The 26,182-nt window shown below is 42.4% G+C and overlaps 1 protein-coding gene across 1 annotated transcript; it reads right to left on the reverse strand.

Annotated features, from left to right (window-relative positions):
• Positions 1 to 25,585, reverse strand: CAPN6 (calpain 6). Its single transcript, XM_020903544.2, has 13 exons — positions 25,504 to 25,585; positions 19,153 to 19,332; positions 9,530 to 9,661; positions 8,256 to 8,464; positions 7,548 to 7,740; positions 6,799 to 6,992; positions 6,466 to 6,543; positions 6,171 to 6,357; positions 4,163 to 4,285; positions 3,751 to 3,953; positions 3,057 to 3,178; positions 2,178 to 2,314; positions 1 to 1,619 (listed from the first exon to the last, which is right to left on the reverse strand). Exons 2-13 carry the CDS (start codon positions 19,315 to 19,317, stop codon positions 1,437 to 1,439), a joined length of 1,926 nt encoding a protein of 641 aa, XP_020759203.1. The 5' UTR covers positions 19,318 to 19,332; positions 25,504 to 25,585; the 3' UTR covers positions 1 to 1,436.
• Between the last annotated feature and the right edge of the window lie 597 nt (positions 25,586 to 26,182).

Consider the following 26,182-nt stretch of genomic DNA (forward strand, 5'->3'; position numbering starts at 1 on the left):
TTAATTAAATGTGAACTTTATTGTGCTTTGGATTATGTAAGACAGTGTGGTGGAGGCAGTGGAGAAGTTAGACTGAAAAACGTGGTAGGAAAGAGTGAGCTAAAAATCATCTACAAAATAATTTTTTAAATGATTGCGTGCTGAACTAGACTAAGAGCTACAGCTATGTCATTGTATTCATTATTGCGGAAGCATTGAGATATTCTAGGAGTTGGAGGTTGGAGGATGGGGAGAGGCTTCATGGAGGATGTGGCATTTATGCTGGGCCTTGAAGGAGGGGTAAAATGTTGATAGATGAGGTGGAGGGAAGAACATTTCAGAGAAAATTCTGTAGAAGGACTGAAAAAAAAACAAGAGGGCAAACAAACACCCCCAGGGAGTGACACTTTCCAACTGGGAAGCCTGAGGGGGCTCAAGCCTCCAGATGGGGTCTTCAGTACCAATGATATTAGAAGGCACAGGGCAACGGGCTTGTTTGTAAACCTAGCAGCAGCAGGAGGTTTCACATTGCAGTCAGGGGCCCCAAACTGGCTGAACTACGCCTGGATGGACTCTTTCATCCTTTCATCCTGTGTGGTCCTTATTCATCCTTCCTCTTGCCCACTGACTGCCTGAACGGTAGTTCGTGCGTGCCCACGTGCACGTGTGTGAGTGTAGGTGTGTGTGGATGGGTGGGGGACCGAGGCTTTGTCTCCCACTGCAGCTTCTTCCACTTTTCCCTCTTGTGGCACACAGCTGGTTTCCGTGGAGCTGGAGCTCGGGCCCTTTCCACTGTCTGAGCCTCAGGGAACTCTAGCTCTTGATTAAGCACCTAGGAAACTTCCTCAACATGAAGGTAAAACCTACTGTGGGGGGTGACTTGGATTAGGGCAGGACTACTCTTTCCAGAGGTGGAGATTGATGGTGGTGTTGACTGATGGTGGTGGTAGTGATGGCGGTAAGGGCTGGGGACATATGAACAGACTCTGGCTGCTGTGTAAAATGCTGCTGGGACTGCTGTAGTGTTCAGTCAGGAGCTGGGATGTCAGGCTAGACCTGCTTGGCCTCGATCACCCCTCCCCCTTCCTCAACATGCCCTACAGGGGAGACATACGGGGAACCCGAAAACGGCAATGACACTGGTAGAGTATCCAGGCTGATATTGTCCTGCTCGACTCTCACCCCCGGAAGCCCCAGAGATCTTTTTTCTTGGCCAACATCTGTCTAATCTCCAGATGGGACTGTCACCTCCCCCTGTCCAGCTGCTGGAGGTAAATAGGTTATGTAGCTACTTATGCTACTCAGATCAAGAGGTATAGGGAATTTATCAGAAGAAAAGGAAAGTTAATTACTGTGAATTTCTCTCTCAAAAGATTAGGAATCCTAGATAAAATCTAGCATCTGACAGAAAATGAAAGGATGGAAGAGCTCTGTCAGGCTTCCCTGGAACTGGACATTTAGAGCTCAGTGAGGTCATCGCTCGAAATAACCTTGAAGCTGATGTGGCCTTGTTTCACTTTGGCGGTTGGGCCACCCTTCTTACGCAGGTACAGGGACTTTAGTTCACGGCAGTCACTGGGGTCAGCATCCAGAGTAACCTGGCCCAAGAACTGATCACGGAACTTTCGCTTGTTCCATACCTGGAGAGACAAGTGAACAGAGTGAAGGTGAGTAACCCTCTGTGACACTGGACTCTGTCCCTGTGGACCTAATGCTGGACTTAGAAAGGGCTATTTAAAAACCAAGGACTTTTTCCTAATACCGCTCTGAGTAGGGGAAAGGTACCTCAAAGAGCAGAGATGAAAAGCAGAGTTCAGGATCAAACTTGGCAGCTGGTCAGAAGCAGTAAGTCAGGGGAACACAGCCAAACCATAGTGATCCATCCTGACCTAGCAGGTTGAGGGCCATGTGAACTGGCATATGCTTCCCTACATGGGAATTTGCCACACCTGTGTTAGCATGTGAATCTGACAGCATGTGGGTTTCTGCCCACAATTAAATATGTGGAGGAGAAGACAGTTAGGATGGACTTTCATAAGGAAGTCAGTGATTGTGCCTGGTGGGAGGTATCTGAGTACAAAACAAATAACCCAAAATAACCCTTGCTCTGTATTCTAGCCATCTGTGATGCAGTTGGGATCATTTAGTATCTAGTAGTGAATAGGAGCCACTCTCCGGGTCCCTGTTCACATCCTTACCTGCACTATAATAGGAATGTCAGTGGTCCTTCTGTAGAAAATGGCCTGGGTGTCAAAAATGGCATGAACGGTGTTCTTTTGGACAGGAGAACGGACTTCTTCCTTTCCACACTTGATGATCAAATATGGGTTTACAGCTGGAACAAAAATTTTGAATGCAGTGATGAAAAGTCCTCTTCCTGGATAGTCAAAATGATCTCACTAAGTCTACTTAGGGATTTTTAGCATAACACCTGGTTAGCAGAATGACCTAGGACTTTGGTGTCTACTTTCCTTTTCTTTTCTATATTTTATAGAAGGATATAAAAATGAATACTAGATAGTCCTTGCCCAAAGACACTTATATCCCATTTTCTCCTTTTTAATTGAAGTGTAGTTGATTTACAACATTGTGTTAATTTCTACTATATAGCAAAGTGATTCAGTTTTATATATATATATATAGCCAAAATGTTTGTTTGGGTTTTCTGTAAGATGTGGAAAAGCCCAAACAAGCTTTTCTGTCAATCCTTTATATATATATACATATGCATATATATAAATATATCCTTTAAATATATATACATATATATAATATATGCAGTATATAATGCTTTAAATATATATGTTTATGTATTTTATGTATACAATATATATACATTATTTTTAACTATTCTTTTTTCATTATAGTTTATCACAGGATATTGAATATAGTTCCCTGTGCTATACAGTAAGACCTTGTTTACCTATATCCCATTTTCCTAACTTGGTTGACAGCCACTCTGACTTTTCTACACTGAAAATACCACTGGAGAGACTCATCGGTGACCATCTTTCCTAATCATATATGCAATAAGTGAAACTGCATTTTGCTTTCCCAGACACCCCTGCATTTCTTACTTTCATTGGCATACTTCTTCTCCAGTCCCTCAGCGCTATGCACCGTGATCTGGGTGACAACCTTGGGGTAGCCACGAGCCAGATTCCAGCAGGACATCTTGGGCATGTCCAGAGTCAGCTCCCTGGAACATCAAAAGGAAGACACGTCATCCACGATGAATGCCCTTTGATGAGGAGAAAGGCTAGCCAAAGCAGACCTTGTTGTTGAAAAACATGAAATGTCAAGGGGCCTAGCCCATTCCTCCCCAGACATGGCTTATATTTTATGGGTATGTTTTCCTTTCCCCTTGCTTTAAGGCCCAGAAGATAAATATCAGAGTAGGCAGGGCTGGGGTGAAAAGGTAGCTTTGGTGACCCAGCATTCAGAACATAAGAGAGATGCAATGAGGAGGGCCAGCTGTTTAAGAGAAGAGTCAGCCAGAGAACAGATGATAAAATATAAGCGGAAAAACTTAGGCTATAGGCCCGTTCTCCTTAAATGGCAGCTCAGAGCACTGAAACCCAGACCTCCGCGGGGAATTCCTCACAAACCACCCCTCTTTGAGACGTGGTTCTCCTGCCATCATTTCAGTTAAATCTGACTTGCACAACTTGGCCCTCTGAGTATCCATCTAGGGGGAGAGGGCCAATGGGGTTAGGACTTGGAGGCAAAGCCCAGAATAGGAGTTGGCAGGGCTAGCCAAGGAAACAGCACCTGAGCTGGACAGGCACTTCACAGAAGATTCTCAGGAGGAACTCGCTGGTACGACCATGCTGGAACATGGTTGGGACAAGCACATAGTTGCCCTTCTTCAGGTATTTGCTCAGAAACACGGTGCGTGTGTCGATGTAAGTGGAGGTCCCGGCACGCTCCTGAATGTAGAGGTGGTGGAGGCGGAATTTACGGTTCAATTCCACCTGGAAATGCAAGAGAAGGAAATGCTCCATTGCACTCATATCATAGTTGTTTTTTTTTTTTTTGTTTGTTTGTTTGTTTTGGTTTTGGAAGATTCTAGGTTGTCTTCCTAGCTTCATCCCGCCACCTTTCTTAATTCCCTTAACCCCAAGGCATTCTAATTTTGATGCTGTTTGCCATTACCGTCTCTGCTCCAAAGGCCCATTCTTACCTTGAAGAGCTCAAAGCCGATGATGTAATTGTCAGGTCTTCCCATGCGGCGGTAAGTGCGCAGGTCTTTTTGCTGTAGAGACATGATGACCTTGTGCCCATCCTCTGGCACAGTGAAGATGTACTAGAGAAAAGAGGCCACCAAGGAGCTTAGTTAACGCACTTCTGTTTTAGGTGGGTCAGCTCAAATGTCAGGGTGGAAAACTCTACCTCTTGAAGCAGAGACTTGGGTTATGTTCTGGGCTTTGCCACTGACCAGACAATGAGAACTTGGATAATTCATTGACTTGCTAACTGTGGATTCTAATGTTTGTTCTTCCCTGTGGCGTTCAGCATGTGTTGAGAGACACAACTTCATGCCCAGGCCTCTGATTCCAAAGAGGTATGCTTTCTTTTAATAAACAATTGGTTAGGCTCTTGGTCTTTTTTTCCCCAATTATCCCCTTATTTTTTAAGTTGTACATAAGAAAAATCAAGAATCTATAAAGACAGAAAGCATTCTTGCTTGACTTAACCTGACACAGCAGCATTCCCCTAGGCTAGCCTCTTTTTGCCATCCCAGATGTGTGACTTGTGGGAGGGTTTGGATGCAGTTCCTTGGTGAATTGATGCTCCGCTATCACTATTATAGGGAAGCTACAGGGCTGTGTTAGAGACTTTCCAAACATAATTTGGGGAATCATGCCATTGGGAAGTGAATCTAAAAGGCATCATATTTTTCTCTCTGCCTCTGTCTCTCTCTCTCTCTTTTTCTGTTTCTGTCTCTGTTTCTGTGTGTGTATGTGTGTGTGTGTGTCTTTCTCTCCCTCCTAGAAAGAAACAGGAAACAGATGCAAAATCATAGGTTCACAAGGCCCCCACAGATCTATCCTGTGAAGACACTTAAACAGTGAAGCCAAAAAAAGCCCATTTCACCAGTTTGGTATATTGCCTGACAATTAAAGCATTTCCAGGGTTGTAAATGAAGGGAGGTGGTAATAGGAGCTTTCATCTCTTTAGGGACAATTAAGGTAGAAGGAAAGGAGAAAAGTATGAGTTAAGTAAAGCAGCCCACCAACTTTAGTATCTTCCAAAATGGCTGCCAATGAGGTTCATGGAAAGAAAACACCCATGGCTAAGGCTGCAGTACAGTCAGAATTCTTGTCTCCTGTGGGCTAGCTCATCAGCACATTTGTGGATCAGAGCATCAAGGTTATTATAGGTTAAGGCTTTGAATGTTTGTAAATTTTGCTTTGAGGTGTGCCCGGGCTTGACCTCTAATGTGTCACCTGGCGTAGCACTGTAATGGGAGATGAATGGAATGGGTTCATTGGTATGGTAGTGATTCAAATCCCGGGAATAATGACCTGGGATTCTAGATGAGAAAAGGGAGTCATAATGATGGGGTTCAGGAGAATCACCTGCCTGAGAAAGAGGACACATATAGTCAGTGTGCACGCCAGGGAGCAATTAGGCAGTAAGATATAAAAAGAATTGAGAAAGCAGCAAAGAGCAGATCCTCTCTCTCCAATGTGGGGCCATCACAAGGAAGCAGGGCATGTCAAAGCATACCCAGCAATATAGCCAAGAGAGAGGCAGCCAGAGGAGGTGGCTTGGATTTGATCATGTTGCCAAATTACATATCTACAAAGAGACACAGTCTACTGTGCTTTACAAGCATCTGAGCCCATCTGTCTTCGTCTTGGTTGATGAATATTACACAATAGTGGCCAGTGGGAGAACTGATGTCAAAGAAACATTCCAAGGTGAGACCTGGCTTCCTATTGCCTTGATAGTGAAAAGTGCAAGTGTTAGTTGCTCAGTCGTGTTTGACTGTTTGCAACCCCTGTCCATGGAATTCTCTAGGCAAGAATACTGGAGTGGGTTGCCATTCCCTTTTCCAGGGGATCTTCCTGACTCAGAGATTGAACCCAGGTCTCCTGCATTGTAGGCAGATTCTTTACTGTCTGAACCACCAGGGAAGCCCTATTGCCTTGATAACTTGAAGACAAAAAGAATTTGGTTCAAACCTGGGGGTTCTGCAGGAAGGTATCACGGTTGTTATAGCAACCTCCTGAACGATTCATTAGGGGATCATCGTTCACAGTCCAGCATCCCACCACCGACTCCAGCTCCTTGCGGCCAAAAACTGGGTTGTTCACATTGCGGCAGACATTGAGTTCATGGAAGTTGCGGCAAAAGTCCTCCAGGCTCATCCTGAATGGATGGAGTGCAGGAGAGAGAAATGAAAATGGTACTTAATACCTACCCCTGCAGTTCCATGTGAAAGCCTCAATTCTCTTAGCACAGAAAACTTCTCCTCACCAAAACTCTCCATCATCAGACATAACAATCCCCAGGTTCTTGCGATCTGCTGCAGTCAGTTGTTGCCACTCTTCAGAACTAAAGGCAAATGAACAAAGGGATAAGCCAGTATGTTTGCCATTGACTTCCTACAGGAAGCAGGATGCCAAAGGAACAGAATGTATGAGGATTGGGACAGCTTTGTTTCACTGTCAGCTGAGTCACAGACTCCATGCCCGAGAAGGACCCACAGATGTCACTAAGCATTGACAGCCCCTTAACAACCTGAGGGATGGGATTGGGAGAAGGTATAGGGTTTGGGGGATGCCGCCGTCAAAGTGAAAAGCCACTCACATCTCACTCCAGGGCCCACTCCATTCCTGTCTTCCCAAGGGGTTCCTCAGACGAATCAGGTACAGCTTCTCAGTACTGAAGACTTCCACAAGTCTTTCTCCAAGGCGGATCTTGCGAATATCAGTCATGGTGTAAGTATGGCCCTTCAGCAGACCCCAATCAGTTTCAACTTCTTGTTCCTCCTGGTCAGGAAACTGAGAACAAAAACACATACATAAGGGCACAAGAATTGGGAGAGCCAAGGCTTGGCTCCTCCTCTTCCTTGATTGGTTTACACCAGTATGGTTGAAACTAGTTCTCTTATGTACATGGAAATTTGTTCTTGCTGCCTAACTTGACACAAAGCAAGCCAAGGAAAAGAAGCAAAGAATTTAATATAACAACTCAAACAATACAAATGACCCATCGTAGTACATTGATATGAAGAGCATCAAAATTTCGTGGGACTGGTTAATTCCTTGAGCAAACAGCTATAACCTCCACCTTCAGGAGCAGAGGTAGGAGGAATAATTTAGCAAAGGCTATTTATATCTGCTTGAATGCTGCATGGCCAGGTTGGAATGACTGGTACAAAAGGGTGATACGTTAAATATCCTTAGCCTCTGCACCAGGGCTCAGTGTCTCTTGTTAGCTTTCTGAGTTTCACAGTGGCTTGTCTTGGATCTCCAGGGTTAGGGTCATGTTCCACACTAAATGTCAAGGTTTCCTCCACCAAAAGTGAGTAAAGATTGGTTTTGATGAGTACAAACCTCAATGGAGCAACAGATCAGACCTCCTTTGGTAAATGTTTTGTATAGTTCTTTAAACAGCTTGTACTTCTCCTCAACAAGATCAGAGTATCTTCCCTTCTGCATGTCAACAGTTTCAGCCAATGTGCCAGTGAAGTCCACAATGATATCACTGGTGGTCAGACCATCAAGGGCTTCATAACAGCCAAGGAGCCTAGGGGCAAATATGCAAAGTTACCTTTGTAAAATTATTTTTCCAGGTCTAGGACATCTTGTTCCCTCAAAAGTAGAACACTCCTTGTACAGTCAGTCCTTACCAGCTAGCTTTTCTCTAGGCACAGAAGAAGAGAGATTTTGAGACCATAGTCATATTTCTAGGCTTAGGCTATGTTGATCCAAGTTCATAAATGAAACTTCTTTCCGCCAGTAAATATTAGACAAGGAGGAAACCTGAGGCCATAATGTCATGTGATCCTTAGATTAGCCTCAGAAAGGGGGCACCTTTCTGAGGGAGCAGGTAGGGGTTTAATGGAAATTGGAACAGCTTATTTCTTTCTCATCTAGAATTATGGAGAGCCAGTCCCAGGTCCAGAGCAATGCCTTGGATCAGCCTGACATCCCACCCAAAGCTAAACTGGGAGAGCATGAGTATGAGTTCTCAAGGATGAATATGACCTTCCTTCCCTTGTGTAGCCTGACCACTGACTAATCAACCCCCCGCCTCCTTACTTGGCATAAGCTTTTTCCAACAGAGCATTCCAAAACTCATTCATGGAGGTGGAGAAGGAGAACACAAGATCTCCGTTGATGGTGGGCAGCAAGTCATCAATCACCACCTCAGTCCATTCTCCAAAATGCCAGAACCGGAAGTAAAATATCCCAGCATATTTATCTAGTTTTCGAGGGTCCCATTCCTGTTCCTTATGGTTGGGGATTGTCTGGAAACATAAGAACATTCAATCAGTCAACTTTTATTCACCAGACCATATCCAGATATTGAGATTACAGTTGACGTCTGGAAAATCCATGGGGCAACAGAAAGCACACCAAATACATTTGGCTTGGGTCTAAGTTAGGAAGTCCCTGGTAGGGCATTTTTCCCCCCCACAGTTTTTGCTTCCCCAGTTCAGTTTTGCTGAGAATAGTATTACCATGCTTGCCCTGAATACACATAGGATCATGGAGGGCAGCAAGTTATGGCTTAAATTATTTCCCACAGATAATCTACAAAGTCCATCATGAGAAACTGTCTACATAATCATATTCATGGTTGCATATTCAGCCCTATAAACAAGGCATTTTAAAAAGCAAAAATTATTCAAAACACAAGGCCCCCTGTGCTTTTAGAGGTCACATTAGAGAGTTTGTGCAGATTCTATAGATGATAGATTTTATTCACACCTTGAATAAAATTACATTTTGGAAAGTCTCCTTTTAAAATTCAATTACACTTTCAGCTTCTAAAATTGTTTTTCTGAAGAAAATGCTCTACCTTTGTCCCAAATCAACACTTCATTGCCTTGAACTCTGCCTAAATGCCATAGGAATTTTTGTACTCTTAATAATTTATTAGAACCTTTTCAAGGATATATTTCCATCTTTCTCACCTTTTCTTTTATTCATATCTATCAGTGACTTCCTGGATCCCAGTGGGTTTTTTTTTTTACCCCAGTAGGTACAGAGAGTGTAAGTATGCAGAGCTACTGAGTCAAAGTACTTGCAAGTGAACAAAAGATCAACTAATAATGTGTGACAAAGCAAATAGAGTAAAATGTTAATGGTAGAATGCAGGTGAGTAAATGGCTGTTGACTGTAAAAATCATTCAACTTTCTGTATTTGTGAAACTTGTCATAATAAAATGGGGGAAAATCACCTCCAATCGTGAATACTTCTGACTTCAAGAATTAAGCAAGCTAAGAAGGTTACAAGCTGACTTTTCCTAAAATTACTAAAGAAGACAAGAAGGTAGAAGCCAAGTGAGGTCCTGAAGAAGGGAGAATACCTTTGTCCAGTGACACTCCTGGACAGCCAAACAGGAAAACGCAGAGATCATTGGCTTGTGCCCCAGTCTCCCTTGGGTCAGCTGGTGGTTGCTGATGTTGCCCACAATCAGACGAGGGTCATCGCAGATGTCCTGTGGATACAACAATTGGTTCTAAGATTCTGAGATGTGTTTCCTGTCAGACAGTGTGAGCTCAGCAGCGCAGGACAGACCTCACAGATGAGGTAAGATCAAAAGATGACCAGAATTTCCACGGGTGGGAGAAAGGGAAGGTTGTGGGGTTGTGAGAACAAACACAAAGCAGTAGATCATCAAGCCACAGGAAAAGAATCATGTGACAGGGTGGAAGGTGAAGGTGAGAATGAGACAGGATGAAATGTGCTAGTGCCCTCAGACATAGTTTTTGCAGCAGCAGCCAGTTTGTAAAGAAGAGAGCAAGGGATTAGCACATTACATTTTGATCCTATTTGTCAGGATGAGATTTCCTGAAGAGCCTGTACTTGGAAGGGTGATTGCATTTAAAAGACAAGATCTGATGGAGGTAGACATTAATACTTCTCCCTCTCTAGGAAAATGCGTTAGGAGACTTTACATGTGAAACCCATTCCTAATAAAAAGCAAAGGAACAGTGGTCTCCATGGCAACTAGATTTCCCTACCTCCTTGGATGAATACAGATGGCAGCAACACTAATAGCAGATGGTAATAGACTGTTCTGAGGAGCACTTCAACAGACACTCTTTTTCTCCAGTGGATGTTCCAAGGGATGCTGACAGACTGGCTGCAGCATTTGTTAGGGGTGTATGTGTGTCTTTCCCTAATATATCATTAGCTGTGCCACTCCCACCGCAAGGAGGAAAACGAGGCCCAAATAATACAACTACAACACAAAGTAATAGAGGCATTTTCAAAGTATAACCAGTGCCTGAAGGAAAGATCCCTAAGTTTCCCTGGTGGGAGGTGGAATAATTTGAAAAGTAGTGGCAGTGCTCAGGTTGAAGCCTTAAGAATGACTAGAGTTAGCAATTGGACACGGGAGTGGTATGGAGGTATAATGAGTAAAGAAACAGCATGGACAGAGGCATAGTCACATACATGACACCATATAATTTAAGACACGTTTGTGTGATTCAGAGTATCAACCCTTGGAGAGTTCAAAGGCAGGAAATACCAATGAAGTCTTGGGTAGATGGAGACAGTTTCGTGGAGGAGGCCTTTGGCCAGTACCTTGACATTCTGCCTACCCAGCAGAAATAAACCCTAGTCTCAAATGGAAAGAAAATCTAGACATATGTCCTTTAAAAAATTATTAAATAGACATCTATATTTTTCTGGTTCTCAAAACTCTTTTTTTAATGGACATAATTCTCTTTGATGAAGGGTCTGGTCTACAGAATGAAACATTCCATATATTCTTTAAAAGCCAAAATAACTCTGGGAAGGAACAGACATTCTGGGCAAGGACAAGACCAAACTGAAGATTAATTGGTCATCCTTTTGCCAAAAGGAGAGAGTTAGGTGGGTTGTCAACTTTGTATTTTCTGGTCTTTTTTTTTAAGGTGTCTCATCATTACTTTTTTGTCTTAGAAAAAGACAAAATTTTTTCATGAGTTGGGAACTGCCTGTTTTTTTCACTTAACGGAGTATAGAGCAGGTGTGTTGGGTGAATTCAATTTTTATATTCTTTCTCTTCTGTTTGTTCCTTTGCCCTTTCTAAGATGAAATGAAACCCAATTTTTCCTTTCTGAGCTATGCATTACCATTTTATGTGGAGCAAGATGAAAAGTTATATCATGATTTCCTGGACTTAGATAATGCATCTAATAATTTCCTAGCATGAAAAATCAGTAATGTGAACACTGATATGTGGAAAAGTGTGCTTTTAGATTATTAAGGCAAATTACTTGCTGGTTTTGTGTGGAGTTATTAGTGGTTGTGGTCACATTAGTCTTGAATTTCCACAAGGCTTTCATTCATAGCAGGGATCTAGGCTCAGCAAACACTTTTGGCATGTCAACTTCTATTTAAGACCTAAAGGATCATATAAATAAACAGAGACATGGAAGCAGAACTCAAATAGAGGAACTGTATAATTATTCTCTTTTTGACTAATCTGAAGGTGATTATTTTATATACAATGTGTGTGTATGCATGTGTGTGTGTGTGAGATAGCACATGCTTGTTTGTAAAGCTACATGTAATCATGGGAGAATATATATTTGGGCAAAAAAAAAAAAACTCACCTTATTTTCCATTTCCTCTCATAAACTGACCCATGCCCCAGTTTTACTTCACTGCTCTTCATACGTAATGGATGGTTATTTAACAATGGGTTTAAAAAAATAAGTTAACAGTTCATAGACTGTCAAGCCTGAAAGGAATTTAGAGACTATTTAATCAACCTGTTTATTTTCAAATGAGGCAACAGGCTCAGAGAAAGAGAGTAACTCAACCTTCCTGGCATTCAGCTAGTTAGTAGACCTAGGATTAAAGCTTTAGGTTCCTCACATACAGATAGAGAAGGAACCTCCAAACATCAACTAGTCCATCCTTTTTCCTTTAAAGTTTATTAATGGCCACCATGTAAAGGATAATACTGTGCAGTTCTTCAAGGATGGAGATACAACCAGCTCTCTCAGTCATCCATCCCAGGGCTTTTTGTCTCTGCTTAATGCTCACCAAAAAGCTCCTCCTCATTCTGGAAGACTGGTTTAAGACATGTTTTAGCTCTTGGTTCCAGGCTAAATATAATATTACCAATGAGCTTTAATCTCCTCAACCTCATCCACTAAATATGAATCAAACTCTTACGTATGTCAGCACCATGATGTGAAACATGGGAGAACATTTTTATCAAGCCACTTTTTTTTTTACCTCTTTAATGAAGTGAAAGACTGGAAACATCTAAGGAGGTAGAAAGGGTAAAGGGTAATAAGCCAATGCAAATCTACAGCCAAGTGGACTTTTCGGTGACAAATTTGGAAACAATGAAATGGCTTCTTATTGCATTTTCCCCTAGATTTGGACAACTGGGTATAATTCCTGTGGGGGTAAGGAAGCAAGAGAAATTTCCCTGGAGAAATTTCCCTGTAAGTCAAAGCTGAGATGCAGAGTGCAGATGGGACATTTCAGCCCAAGCTCTGCTGAAATGGTAGGGAGTGGAGTTGGAGGAGAGGTCACAGCTCACACAGTCACATATTTGGGTGGCTTGAGAAGTAGGGAAGATTGCTGAACCCCTAATTATTCCCAGCTGTGTTGGCGTACTCAACATGATCCTGGAACTGGGCTGTTTGTCAAGGCAAATCACTTCTTAGCGGGAAAACACACAACTAGGAAGTCAAAGCACCAAGATTAAGTCCAGGAATGTTCTCTGCAGACCCCCGTCCCAGAGCCAAAGCTTTCTACAAGCAAAGCGGCATCTCTAGGAAATATGTTGCCTTAGCTGAGCACTGAAAGGCCCTCTCGTTGTCTTCACCTCTCCCTTCCCAGACTCCTCGGGGTCGGGGGAGAAGGGGGCTTACCATTATAAGCCTTGGAGCCCCCCACACTCTATATGGCACTTACCACATTCACATCTTTAGTGATTTTTTTTTTACACAGGTGAAATTTGCTGACAATAAACACTGAGGCCCAGGGTAAACCTCAAGAACCACAGTAAAGTGAAAGCCTGCCTAGAAAACCAGCAGCCAGAAGAACAGAGGCGCTTTCAAAAGTGCTATGGGCTGTCTAGCAGTCCTGTGGGGCTGGGGTCAGTGTGGACACTTACAAGTGAGGCTGGCCCTGTAGTAGGTACATTACGAGTAAGTCCAGGATTCTAAGTCATCCTGAAAGGCCTAGGGTTACCATTCAGGATCCTAGGGCTTTACCAGCTACTTCAAGCAATTATCTTATGCTTAGAAAATTGTACCATCTCCAGACACAACATGTAGGTGGACCTCCTCTCAGGGGCCAATGTTGGCCCCTCTGTTCAAGGAATCCACTTTCCTGGGGAGTTTTGCTTCTGTATGAAGATTTTATCATCGGTAAAACATTCTCTTCCTTCCTAATGCCTCCAAGGAAAATTCAATATGGATCTGTAGAATAATACCTTAAGTTCAGCTTCAACTTTCAAACTGGACAAGCAAGTCAGTACAGAATTATCTTTTTTAAACCTTCAGACTACTTCAAGGAGGTTCCAGGGGTAAATCCTAAACTGCTTTAATGGGAAAAATTTGTGTATCTGCAATGAGATACAGTTCGGCAATAAAACGAAACAGGTACATGCTACAACATGGGTGTTCCTTCAAAATATTATGCTAATCAAAGAAGCGAGTTACTTTTATGATTCCATTTTAAGGGAAATGTCTGAAATTGGCAAATCTAGGAATGGGAAAAGAATGTTTTATCAACAGAAACCAAAAGTGGATTAGTGATTGCTTGTGACTGGGAGTAGGAGGGGTTTATTCACTGCAAATGTACACAGGGGATTGTAATGGGATGATGCAACTAGTCTAAGCCTGGATTGTGGTAATGTTTACATAACTGTAAATTTTTAAAAAATCATTGCTTTGATAAAATTGCTGAATTTTATGATATATAAATTATACTTTACTAAAGCTGTTAGTGTTTTTTTAAAATTCAGAATCTAAAATAAATAGGAAAGATGGTAAGAGTAAGGGCCTATTCAACTCCCTTTGATTGTGTCAACAGCTAAAAACACTTAGGACTATTCAGGTGAAGGGATGTGATTTCTGGGAAGAAAAAGGAATTCATGAGTAGTCTAGGCCCAAACTACACTACAAAGGTATTACATTCAACTGGGCGTTGGAAATTTCTATTGGCACAGAGAGATATGTTTCCTCCTTTATTGGTCCCTCTTATGTAATCTGGGCTTCGCTGGTGGCTCAGTTGGTAAAGAATCTGTCTGCAATGTAGGAGACATAGGTTCAATCCTTGGGTTGGGAAGATCCCCCTGGAGAAGGAAATGGCAACCTACTCCAATATTCTTGCCTGGGAAATCCCCATGGGCAGAGGAGCCTGGTGGGGTATGGTCTATGGGGTTGCAAAACGGTTGTACACGACTTAGTGACTAAACCACCATCACCACCATATGTAATCTACCACTGAGGGTTGTATATCCTGCTTTTAAAATCTCCTCTCAGCCTTTTCCTTCCATTCCTCCCACCTTTGCTTTAATATAGAACTTCATCAGCCTCTTCCCATACAAGGTAGTAAAATGGCTCCCAGGGAGGGTACTCCCTGGTGGAAGACCTGGGCAAGGTCAAAGGTAGTGGAGGCTAAATTCAAAATTTGACCAGGAGAACTAACAGATCTTGTGCAGGTGTTGTGTGTTCTCCCATACTGGCTGTGCAAATCCCCACAAGGCCTTGCTCCATTTTAGTCAGAGATTAGTTGAGTCTGACTCAAGGACATGATTGTAGTAGGGTGTGAGTCAGTCAGGAAAAAAAAGCCACAGGTGGGTTGGAGGGAAGAGTGGCTGGAGGGAGCTGGAGAAGAGACTTTCTGTGGGAATTTGGTGGTTAGATTTCAGCCTAAAAATCCTACCTGCCATTTTAGGATCACATGGTAACTCAGTAGAACTCAGCTCTTCAAAGTTTCTAAGGTCCAGGAGGACAGGAAAGCCCAGGAATACAGGTCTCAGGGAATATACCTGTGTAGCCAAGAAGCAAGGCCAGTAGCTGGGGTCATTGGACCAATGGAGGCCTTAAGGAGAAGGATTTTCCTCTGGAGGATATGGGCCAATGAACTGGCATCGAACAATTGCAAAAACCTTCTCATAGTCCCTGTCAATCTAAAGTGGCTCCTTAGGACACAGCAGAGAAGTGGCAAGTGGGAAAAAGAGGAGCTCAATCCTGCCCTAGGATGGTGGGGCTTGACTGCAGTTGGTTGGTTCAATTAGCAGCAATGTTTACAGACACAGAGGCTGTTCAACCCAGAAGGGGAAAGAGACAGAAAATATCAGGTTAATCGTGCTTCTTCCCTTTCAGAGTCTTCAAAAAATAACCCTGCTTGCCAATGAGGCAGTGAGTCCAACGACCCGTCGTGTCTTCCTGAGCCAATTTAGAGAGGCCTAGGGCTGTCTCTCAGCTTTCCTAATGGGAGGCCAGAGAACTTTGACGTGGTTCTTGACCACAGGCTTGGCCTCCACTCTGACTGGAAACTACTCTCCAGCTTTTTGAAGATTCAGATGGTGGTCCAGAGCCTTGTTTCTTCCCCTACTCCCCGCAAGAGGTCCCCTCCCCAACCACTTCAATCCACTATGATCTCCCCTTCTTCAAAACCCTATGTTGATTTACTGTCTGTATGCCTAAAATAGCAGTTCCTCTATCCAGCATTAATTTTTTATTTAACTCTTTGGTAGCTCAGTATCCATCTCTTCTACTATAATGGGAGTCCCTCATCTCAGATCTTATCTGTATCTTGTATAGAGGCTGGCATAGAGTAAGTGCTACATAAATATTTCTCAACTGACTCTCCCTTTGGGCTGAATAAACACTAAGCTCAGAGTATGCTCTCAAAAGGGAGGGTATGGGTCAATTAATGGATGTGCAGCATCAACATGGTGAGGAGAAATGTGAGAACTCACTGGAGGGAAGCTATGTATTTTATCAAAAGACACACAAGCAAATCTATGTTCCCTACATGGCAGTGTGGTTGGGTAAAAACTAATACAGGCTTTGGAGTCAAACCTGGATTCAAATCCCAGCTTGTTAGCAGTCTAAACCTGGGAAAATTCTTACCTTCTTCCTGAGACACAGTTTCCTTGCCAATAAAATGAACATAGTATCCACCTTTCTTTTTAACACTGGGAAAAAAAGAATTACATCAAAGTGGATTTTTAAATACCTACCTTGCTTTGCTGTTGTTGTTTATTTGCTAAGTCATTTCCAGACTTTTTGTGACCCCATGGACTGTAGCCACCAGGCTCCTCTATCCAAGGGATTTCCCAGGCAAGAATACTAAAGTAGTTTGCATGTCCTCTCCAGGGGCTCTTTCCAACCCAGGGATCGAACTTGTGTCTCCTGCATTGCAGGTGGAGTCTTTACCACTGAGCTACCAGGGAAGCACCTTGCTAAGCCATAGCAGATTAGTATGAAATTTTAAAAAATGTATAGAAAACCCCAAACACAGTATTTGGGCAAATAGCAGACAAGCCCTAAATGCTGATTCCTTCTTCTACCATCCCCATTTCCCTTCTCTTTCTGACACTCCCTCACCTTCGAAGGAGTATCGCTTACCTCAGAGGCAAGATGGACGATTGCCATGGTTATTTAAGTTTTTTCCTTCAGTGCTAATCCTTCTAGGACTCAATCCACAGAATTTGAAAGATGAAGGCAAAGGACAAAGGTCTGAGCCAAGACAGAGGGGGGAGGATGTGTCTAAAGATGGGCCAGTACAGGAAGCATTGTTGGCTTGGTTCACAACTGGGGAACGGCTTCATGTTGGCTTGTGATTTTATAGCCCATCAGATCCGCTGCCACCTCCTCCAGGACTTCACCCCATCCATTATCCCTTTTTTCTTCTGAGTCTTTAACCTCTTCTATTTTACTATTTCCTCCTTAGCCTATAAATATGTTCAAGTCTGTCCTATTTGTAAAAGACACCCTCCCCTAGAAAACCTCCCTCAATTTCCTGCTTTCTTTTCAGCTACTTCTACCCTATTGACCTCCCTTTTTTCATAGCCAGTTATCAAAAAAGAGTGATGGTCCTGATTATCACCATCCAGAGTGGCTCTCAAACAGCATATTTCTATTTTCTCCATGTGTTTCAGGAGAAAAAACTTACCTCTCTCTATACTGAATTTGTGGCTAATGAATTTGGCTCATGTTTTCCAGATTTGTTGGTAGGTCAGTGATCTACAAGGGTGTCAATAACCAGAGGAATAGAGCCCAGCAGGAGTGTAATCTTCCCTCTGATGGAGAGAACTTCTCCAAGTCATATTCTCAATGGCTATCGTACTTTATGAGCAAAAACAGAGACATGCCTTTGAATGATATAGAAAACAAGCAACTTAAAGTGATCCATGTGTCTTGGCACCCCCTGGTGGCAACCTACATAAAGTGAAGTAGCTCATGTAAGAATCCCTTTTAGGAGTTCAAGTTGTGGAAATTGACACTAAAGAGTGATAGCTTGTTCATTAATCTTGAGTTGCTGACTGAGATGGTTCCACAGTAGTGCACAGAAAGGTATAATCATGAAATAAGATCAAAAGGTCTTCAGGATAATGTGAAGGTCTACGAGTTTGCATTTCATAACAACCCTAAGTGACCTGTATACCTGGTCACCCACTTTGGGAAGGAGCCCAGATTGAATATCCTTCTAACTTGGTAGACTCTTTAGATTTAACTAGGTTACTATTTATTCTCCAAATGCCATCATCCTATCATTTTATACATTGACCTCCTGCTCACATAGGACTTTTGAAGAGATTCTGACACTTGCTTTAGAGATACCATCTACAGATGCTCCAAAGAGAACCATAGCAACTATTAATAAGTGGTGAAAGAGCTACAATCTTACTTGGATCCCATATTGCTAATGGTGGGGGATGCAGATGATGATATCTAAAGAGCAGCAAAGAAGCCTCCCTCCCCCAGTTCAAACTGCATCTTGTTCCTGTTGAGTTCGTTTCATTTATGCTCACCATATAAAGAGGGAGGTGAGAGGGGGGATTGGGATGGGGAATACATGTAAATCCATGGCTGATTCATGTCAATATATGACAAAAACCACTACAATATTGTAAAGTAATTAGCCTCCAACTAATAAAAATAAATGAAAAAAAAAAGAGTAAAGAAAAGGTAAAGAATCTGCGGGAGACCCGGGTTCAGTCCCTGGATTGGGAAGATCCCCTGGAGAAAGAAATGGCAATCCACTCCAGTATTCTTGCCTGAGGATCCCATAGACAGAGGAGCCTGGTGGGCTACAGTCCATGGGGTCACAAAGAGTCGAAAACGACTGAGTGACTAACAAGCCTATATAAGGAGTTTTTTCCTTACTGGTCTGAGATTATCTTGAAGTTGATCTGAGTGGTAACTCAGTGAAGAGATGAGAGTAGAGCTTTTTGAGTTACCATATTTACTCAAATGAACTTCCAAAAGAAAACAAGAACAGTATCTCTCTCTTTTGGTTCTTTCTAAATTACTAAATCTGATACAATGTGATTAAAATCCAAGATTCCTCATGTCAGAGTCAGAAGCCCAGATCCATAAAACTTCTCATTATAAAGTTGTCTGCTGGGAATTTTTAGGGCAGTGAAAATATTCTAATACTATAGAATTATGGATGTATGTCACTATACATTTGTCCAAACCCTAGAATGTATACTAGGAGTGAACTCTAAGGTAAATAATGAACTATGTGTGATAATACTGTGTCAGTGTAAATTCACCAGTTGTAACAAAGGTACCTCTCTGAGAGGTGGCATTTATATGGGAAATCTCTGCACCTTCCTCTTAATTTTGCTGTGCTCTAAAAACATAAAAAAGATACTATGCTATAAAAATTAAAGTTGTCTGCTAAATTGGTCTATATGCAGCGGGCTGTGTGAGTGAAATAGTGAACCAAGTAGAATTATGATGAAAGAGATCAAGAGGAAGACAGGAATTGAAACCACAAAGTTACCTGGGGACGTTTCCATATCACCTTTCCAGGAAGCAGTCGGTTGTAGAAAAGTGAATCATTTTCAGGCAAAAAGGTTGGATCACAGAAAAGTCTACCATCCCTGATGCATTCCTGCTTCAGTTCCTGGTACTTCTGGTTTTTGAAGAACTTCAGAGGAGGACCCATAATGTCAAACTATGTCTAAAATGAGAAAATTGTTGTTATTGAGAGAAGTTCTCAAGTTTTTGAAAGATTATCTGAGATTAGACCAACAGATATCATCCCAGTGATTTATTCCTGGATCTAGGCAACTTGAGTTTAGTTTTAAAGGAGAAGTCACCATTTTGAGGGAAAGAAGATCTCAGAACTCTGCAACAAATTAGTTAGTTTGGGGCTTGGGGTAAGGCATCTAAATCATTTCCAGGTCTCAGTTTCCTCATATGTCAAATGGGTTAATATGCACTTTAACAATTTTACTGGAAAAATAGATAATAAATGTCAAGATTGAGAGTTAAACACGAGTCATTATAATTTAAAGGGCAATCTTCCATTTTCCACTGGCAGAGACAACTTGAATCACAGAACAATTCCAAATTTGAAGAGAAAGGGGAAGAAATAACTTTACTATGTTCAGAATAATTTGGTGCCTTGAAGGGCCACACACGTGGTGCTTGAAGGAGAGAAACAGCCCCTTTCACTTCTAACAAGCCCTTTTACACAATTCCTTTCCTCTTATCACTAAAGAGTTCTGCATTATTACTGGCTAGGGAGACTAACACAAGAAACAGAGCTCAGCAGATGGCCTCCAAAGACAAGGAAAGGTAGAAAGTTTGCATGTGTCTTTCTTCTTAAAAGTCTAGTGTGCAATCATTTGCCTGCGATAAAATTCAAATTACAGACTAAAATTCAATTACTCTAATTCAGTAGACTATAGATTCTTATTCCGTGGCAATACACTGTTGCTTTCTTTTCTGAAAAAAATAATCATGGCTAAATAGAGAATTAATACAGTGGCTCTTTAGGCAATGTCTATCAGAGTGCCCCACACTCAGATGTCCCTAACAACTGGTTTTTATGAGGGTAATTTGAAAGGCAAATTTGATTTTAAATAACAGGGTTTTCGATGCCTTTTCGTGATCCACAAAGATATATTTGTAGTGATTTTAATGATCCTCTTGTGACAGTCAATGTTTAAATGTGCAGGAGTGTAAAATTTATATGGCACCAAATATTTCAAAAATTTATTTTAAGGATAACTGTGTCTACATTTTGTGATTACAGGAGGGTTGAAACAAAAGAATCGGGCTAAGGTCAGAGTATCTGCTAAAAATTGGACCAAATTTGGTGGGGAGCTAATTAGCACTTTCAAGAGTATCTATGTAGTAGCACAGTTCAAAACTTAGTTAATAATGAGGCAGTTGCTATTTTATAACAAGTGCAATATTAAGCAGACCTCTTTAGGTCATTTTGTGTTCCTTCAGCATTACTTTGAAATGCCTTACTGGTGAAGAAGTCTCCCCATTTGAAAACCATAAAAAATCTTTAATTTGATGTTATTTGCAACCTCCAGTATATGTAAACAAACTTACCCTTTCTCTGAAGCCAAGGACTAAGAAGCTGAAAATAATCAGTCTTTCCACCAGTACTTGTTTATTGGCAATTGTTTTTCAAATGGAAGGCTACAGGATGCTGCAAATACCAAAATGCTTTTAGTCTTCAGGTTTAAGTCTGTCTATAGGTTTGAGATATTAATGTATATTTCATTGTATGTGAAATCCTGGATGGTATCAGTAATACTTTTCTGTTAAGCAGCATCAGAGCCAGTCTGAATGTGTGCCCAGGCTCCCTTCTGGAGCCTTTTACAAATGGATCCCAATTTTCATGTGTGCTCAAATTTATAACAAACACTACTGTGCCTCTTGGCTTTTCCTGGAAGGTTGGGTGGATTGCCAGAGGCTGGGGACCACAAATGGGGGGTCGTCTGGGGCAATTAAGATATTTAGTTTGCTAGAGCCTCCTGATCCCTGAGCATTTTGGATAAATGAGTATTTCCTGTTCTTGGGAAGGCCCTCTGCCCCTACCAGTCTCCCTTGTTAGTTGGTCAACTGGCGAGGCAGGCAGGAACCTGCAAATGGAATCCCTGTTATATCAAGAGGGCCTGTCTACAGACAGGAATGGCATCAACTGAAAAGAAAATCAAGTTTAATTTTCAAAACTGGTATGATCCCAGTTGACTTTATCAGAGGCAGGATGTACAGCTGGTGCGGATCATTCAGGCCTTTGCGTGAGGGCACAAGTATTCTGGAGGAGCACAGGAAATAAGGAAGAGCAAGCTACCAGCCTCAACTTTGACTGGTTCTGGTTAGAGTACAATTGTAGTCCCAAGTCCTCTTGGACTTGCATACTAGAATTGACCCCAATTTCTGATTAGGTAGCAGGAGAACTATATTCCATTTGTTGTGACCTTGGTTTCTTTGTGCCTCAATTTTCTCATGAGGGGAGTGGGGTTATTTATCCTCTCCTTACTCTGTGGCTGTCCCTAATGAGGTGATTAGTGTATAGGTTTTTGAATACATAGAAAGGGCTCCATAAATGCAAGATATACACTGTAAGCCCTCTCACTGCCTGGCACAGAGCTAGGCACACAACCATCATTCAGGAAATATTTGTAGAATGGATGAATGCCTTATGGAGAAAATTTATGTTTGCGTGGCAAATTATTACTTGATGGGTGCATTTCAGCTCATGTTCTCTTCATGGCAGCTATGTTTAGTAGATGTTATCTGGGCCCTTCATTTTGTATCTTCAGAAATGGCTGCTCAAGCAAGGAGCAGCTAGAAAATGGTGGATCTCTGTAACACCAGATTTAGTGTACAGACTTTTATCACACCACACTGCTTCCTTTGCTCACTGCTTTCTTAAAGAAAGGGATTTTTGTTTGTTTGTTTGTTTGTTTTTAGCTCAGATGAGGAAAACCCTCCAAAGCAAACATGATACCTAACTTTGAGGCACTCTGCCTAGAATTCATTGCCGTGGTGAATATTGAAAAGGTCCTTTATTTCCATGGTTTGATAAGCATGGGAGAATCTGAACCCTTCACATCCCAGGGTTCATCCCACTGCGTCTCAGAAAACTTTCAGAGACTCACAAACTTGAATTGGGTTCATCATCAACAACTTGCCCTGTCAGGGCATAAGAGAGTGGAGAAGGGAATGTTCCTTCTTTGTTAACTTGCTGCATGCAGCTGTGAAGACCAGGGAGCCTCTAGGTTAAAGACCACATATAGGAAAGTCGGTAAACAGAATCAGAAACAGAATCAAAGCCGGGGCTGCTTTGAATATCAGTGAAAGGGAGCCTCCAGCTAACGAGAAGGGAACGTTCGCATTTAAGAAGAGGGACCTTGTGTCTCGGAGGGCTTGTATTATGGGAGGCTGGGTGAAAAAGTGTGGAGTTTTGTATTGAGATAATGGTCTTCAGCAGTTCTGTTTGAGCAGGGCTCCTCCACACCCCAGGGTGTGGTGAGTTCGGAATTGCCAAGGGAAGTTGAGGGAGCCTGCCACGTGTTTGAGGTCGCACATAGGAGAGGGAGCTTTTGCTGCTCCCTGGACTGGAAAGCTCGGGCAGCTGGACAAACTCTTAAGAGGAAAATCACTTGTTCTTTACCTGTGGGTCAGCCTTAGAGTAGAAACCAGATTTTGCTCTAAGAATTCAAATCTGCCTCAGTTTATTCAAGAGTGATGATCTGATAGGAGAAATCCAGTCTGCGGTTTATAAACTGGTTTTGATTGGGATGAGTGAGAAGGGAGGGGAGGGCATTTAAGGAAGCGAGAGAGGGAGGGAAGGGGGCCCTCAGAGTGTTGTTTCTGGCTGGTTTCTCCTTTTCCCCCAGTTTCCCCCATGTGCTTTACTTGGGGCAAATTTGGAGGTCAAAGCAATTAGGCATTTGCAGAGCAAACTGAACACGCAAGACTTAACTCTGCCCTGACATGAAGTCACAGCGACTTTCAGCACAGGGGACGACCACTATCCTCACTCCTGCAGCTGTGTGCGATGAGAGAAACAGGGCTTGGAGAAGAGGAATTAATAAAAATCCAGCATCCGCATGTTATATAGAAGAGTGTGTTCCAAGTATACACAGGCAGAGGCATAGCCACACCTGTGGGCACACATCTGCTGTGGGGAACATATGGCAGTTCTGATTCAAATGGTTTGCCAGATAGCCTGAGGTCTGAAAGGGACCACAAAAGTGTTATGACCCAACCTTATATAGGACACATCTACTCTGCCCAGAGAGAAGACTCTGTTCAAAGAAATTCCAAGAAAAACAGAAAACACAATTTCCTTTAATTACATTGTTGCAGACCTCTATCAGAAAAAAAAAAAAAATTCAAAATCCTAAAAAGAGCACGGGTAGTCAGGAGATCCAGGGTCAAGTTCCAAATACCATCATTTAGTGTAAATAACATCTCTGTCCCTCAGTTTCCCCATAAGAGCAATGGGGCTAAAATAGCTGCCCCATTCACCTCAGGGTGTTATTGGGGACAGCTAACAAAATTAGGAATATGAACGTGCTTTTTAACTATTACGGAGAAGACCAATGTAAGGCAGTAGTATTAGGAAACACTCATTTTGAGCAAATTAAATCTCTTTTTTGTCCTTATTGGGAAATGAGGATATTTGATCACATATAAGACACTCACAAACATTCAAAAGACCAATGTAAAATGGCCCCTCTGCCTTTCGGTACCTCCCCTCTGTTCCACCTCTCCGTTCTGGCTGATTTGCCCCTCTAACCCTTTTCTCCCCCTCTTGGCTTGAATAAGCCCATCCAATAATTCTAATTTTATAGCCTTTCAGAAACTTAATTTCAATTTTTCTAGAATGTTACACTGGATGGACTCTTAGAGGTAGATTGCTTAGTCCAATTGCTTGTTTTACAGGGAGGTAGAGGGACTTGTCCAAGGTTACACAGTTAGTGACTGAAACTTGGACCTCCTGACTCGTCTTTTTTTTTAACCACAAAAAAAGCAGAAGTTGCGGGAGCATGCAAACACAAAACCTCAGGACATTGCTTGTGAAAATGTGTATTGTCCTCTTCTTACAAGAATGCACTTAGGAGTTTTGTTTTTGAATTGCTGTCAGAAGGTGAGATGATTTCAAATCAAGGCTAATCAAAGAAACACTGTTTGGGGGTCACAAAGGGGCTTTTTCTGCTTTTAATTTGGGGACTGAAAACTCCCAAGGATACAGAAAGCCTGCTTTTTAACCTATTCCTGACGACACAAGTGTTTAGACTTCTCCCTCTCCTGCTAAGGACTCAAGGATAAATAAAGAATGCTATTCAAATCCGAAGTATTCATACAGGCACACGCGCGTGTGTGCGCACACACGCACAGACACACAAACTGCAAGAGGAATGCCAGTTAGCCGTCCCCCATAGATTCTTTTTCTACATTCCTGCAGACTATAAAACGTCCTTAATGTCACAACAATGATTAGCAAATGAGATATTAGCCGATTTTTGATAAAAACATTAATACAGACAAGGGATACTTTTTATTGAAGCCAGAAGTGACTGTCAGAATGGCAGAAACTATTGAATTTTCCTCTGTGCTTTTCACTATATTTCAAGCTCCAAATCCTCAGAACTAATTTTCAATTGCAATGCTCCAGTCCCTTCTCACTCCAGCCTGCTCTGGTCAAGTGGCCCGGCTGAGCCCCAAGAACAGGGCAGTTGTGGGGTGTGGAGAGAGCCTCAACTGAAAATCAAAGTTTAAACCAATGCAAAAATCAGAGGAAAACAAAACCAAGACTATCCTGAAGTTGCCGAGATCAACCTGTCACCAGGACAGGAGGGTCCCAGCTCTGCAGACAGGAAAGACCTTGCAGCCATTCCCTCCTGCGCGGCAGTACACCATCCAGGCACCGCATTGCCAAGGCTTAAAGACCTTGTGCACAGAGTGTGGCTCCAAGATTTTGCCTGTATTTCAACAATGTGTCCATGGTTGGGGATCAGCAGAAGCTAGAATAAAGCCCTGACAATGTGGTCTCCCTCTTACACTAGCCTCCCAGGAATGGAAAATCAAAAAAACCAACCAAGCAAACAAACCCTGAGCAGATATCACCAGAAAAATCTCATGGTCAGACATCCACAATTACCCCCCTTAAACATCCCCAAAGAAGCAATCCAAAATTTCATTAGTTTTGAAGTTTTCAAACTGTTATTATGCACACATATTCAATCCAGACAAACTGTAAAATGATAGCTGTGGAGTTTACCTATAAAGTTCAAGTTTCTTCACTTCATTTAGATACTCAGTTATCCAGCAAATAAGATTGCAGGATGAGTTTGTGAATGCCTGCCTTCCTCACCTGAGTTATCCCAGGAGACTCGCTGCTGCTGCTGCTGCTGCTGCTGCTGCTGCTCTTCACCAGGTAACCCCTACAAAGTCTGTCCAGTAAGTGTGGCTGAACAAAGATTCTGGCTTTCTTAACCTGAAAACTATTTGGGCTGTACCAAGCTCTGCTCACAGGGGGAGGTGCCCTGCATTAAATTCAGGAGACTTGGCCCCGCCTAACAGTCAGAAACTGATCCTGAGTCATGAGGAAAATCTGGAAAGTGCCCCTACCAGATGTGCAAACGGGATGCCCACTCCAGATCCACCCACCAGAAAACTGAAAAACAAAACAAAACAGGAAAGCCATGTTTGAAAGTGCTTTCTGCTCCAAGGAGAAAGAGGACTTTTCAGGGAGGGGTCTGAGAGATTTCTGACTTTTCTGTCCCAAGGTTAAGAGTGCAGACCTGAGCATGACTCAAGGGAGGACATGGAGAGAAAAATCTCCAAGTGCTGGCAAAGTTCTGGCGGGCTCAGCTGCAGTCCCGGCACTGGTACACAGTATCTATGCTAGTGATGAACCCTTCAGCGAGTGGATGGGAGTGAAATAGGACCTAGTGGGGCACAGGGAAGAAAAGGTTGTTTTGTAAAGCAACAGGTTACCCCTGGCCAAGGGCAGAGAGAGGGTAACAGTAAGAGGAAAGCCAGTGGAGTTT

Source organism: Odocoileus virginianus, unplaced genomic scaffold (genome assembly GCF_023699985.2).
Source record: "Odocoileus virginianus isolate 20LAN1187 ecotype Illinois unplaced genomic scaffold, Ovbor_1.2 Unplaced_Scaffold_1, whole genome shotgun sequence".
NCBI classification, from domain to species: Eukaryota; Metazoa; Chordata; class Mammalia; order Artiodactyla; family Cervidae; genus Odocoileus; species Odocoileus virginianus.

Bases quoted from the DNA above. Each gene is read 5' to 3' on its own strand.
- CAPN6 (XM_020903544.2), bottom strand. From the start codon at position 19,317: ATGGGTCCTCCTCTGAAGTTCTTCAAAAACCAGAAGTACCAGGAACTG. The intron at 7,741-8,255 runs GTAAGGAGGCGG...ATTTGCCCCTAG, and splicing joins TTGGAAAAAGCTTATGCCAA to GCTCCTTGGCTGTTATGAAG. The intron at 2,315-3,056 runs GTAAGAAATGCA...TTTTTGTTCCAG, and splicing joins GAAGAAGTATGCCAATGAAA to CTGTAAACCCATATTTGATC.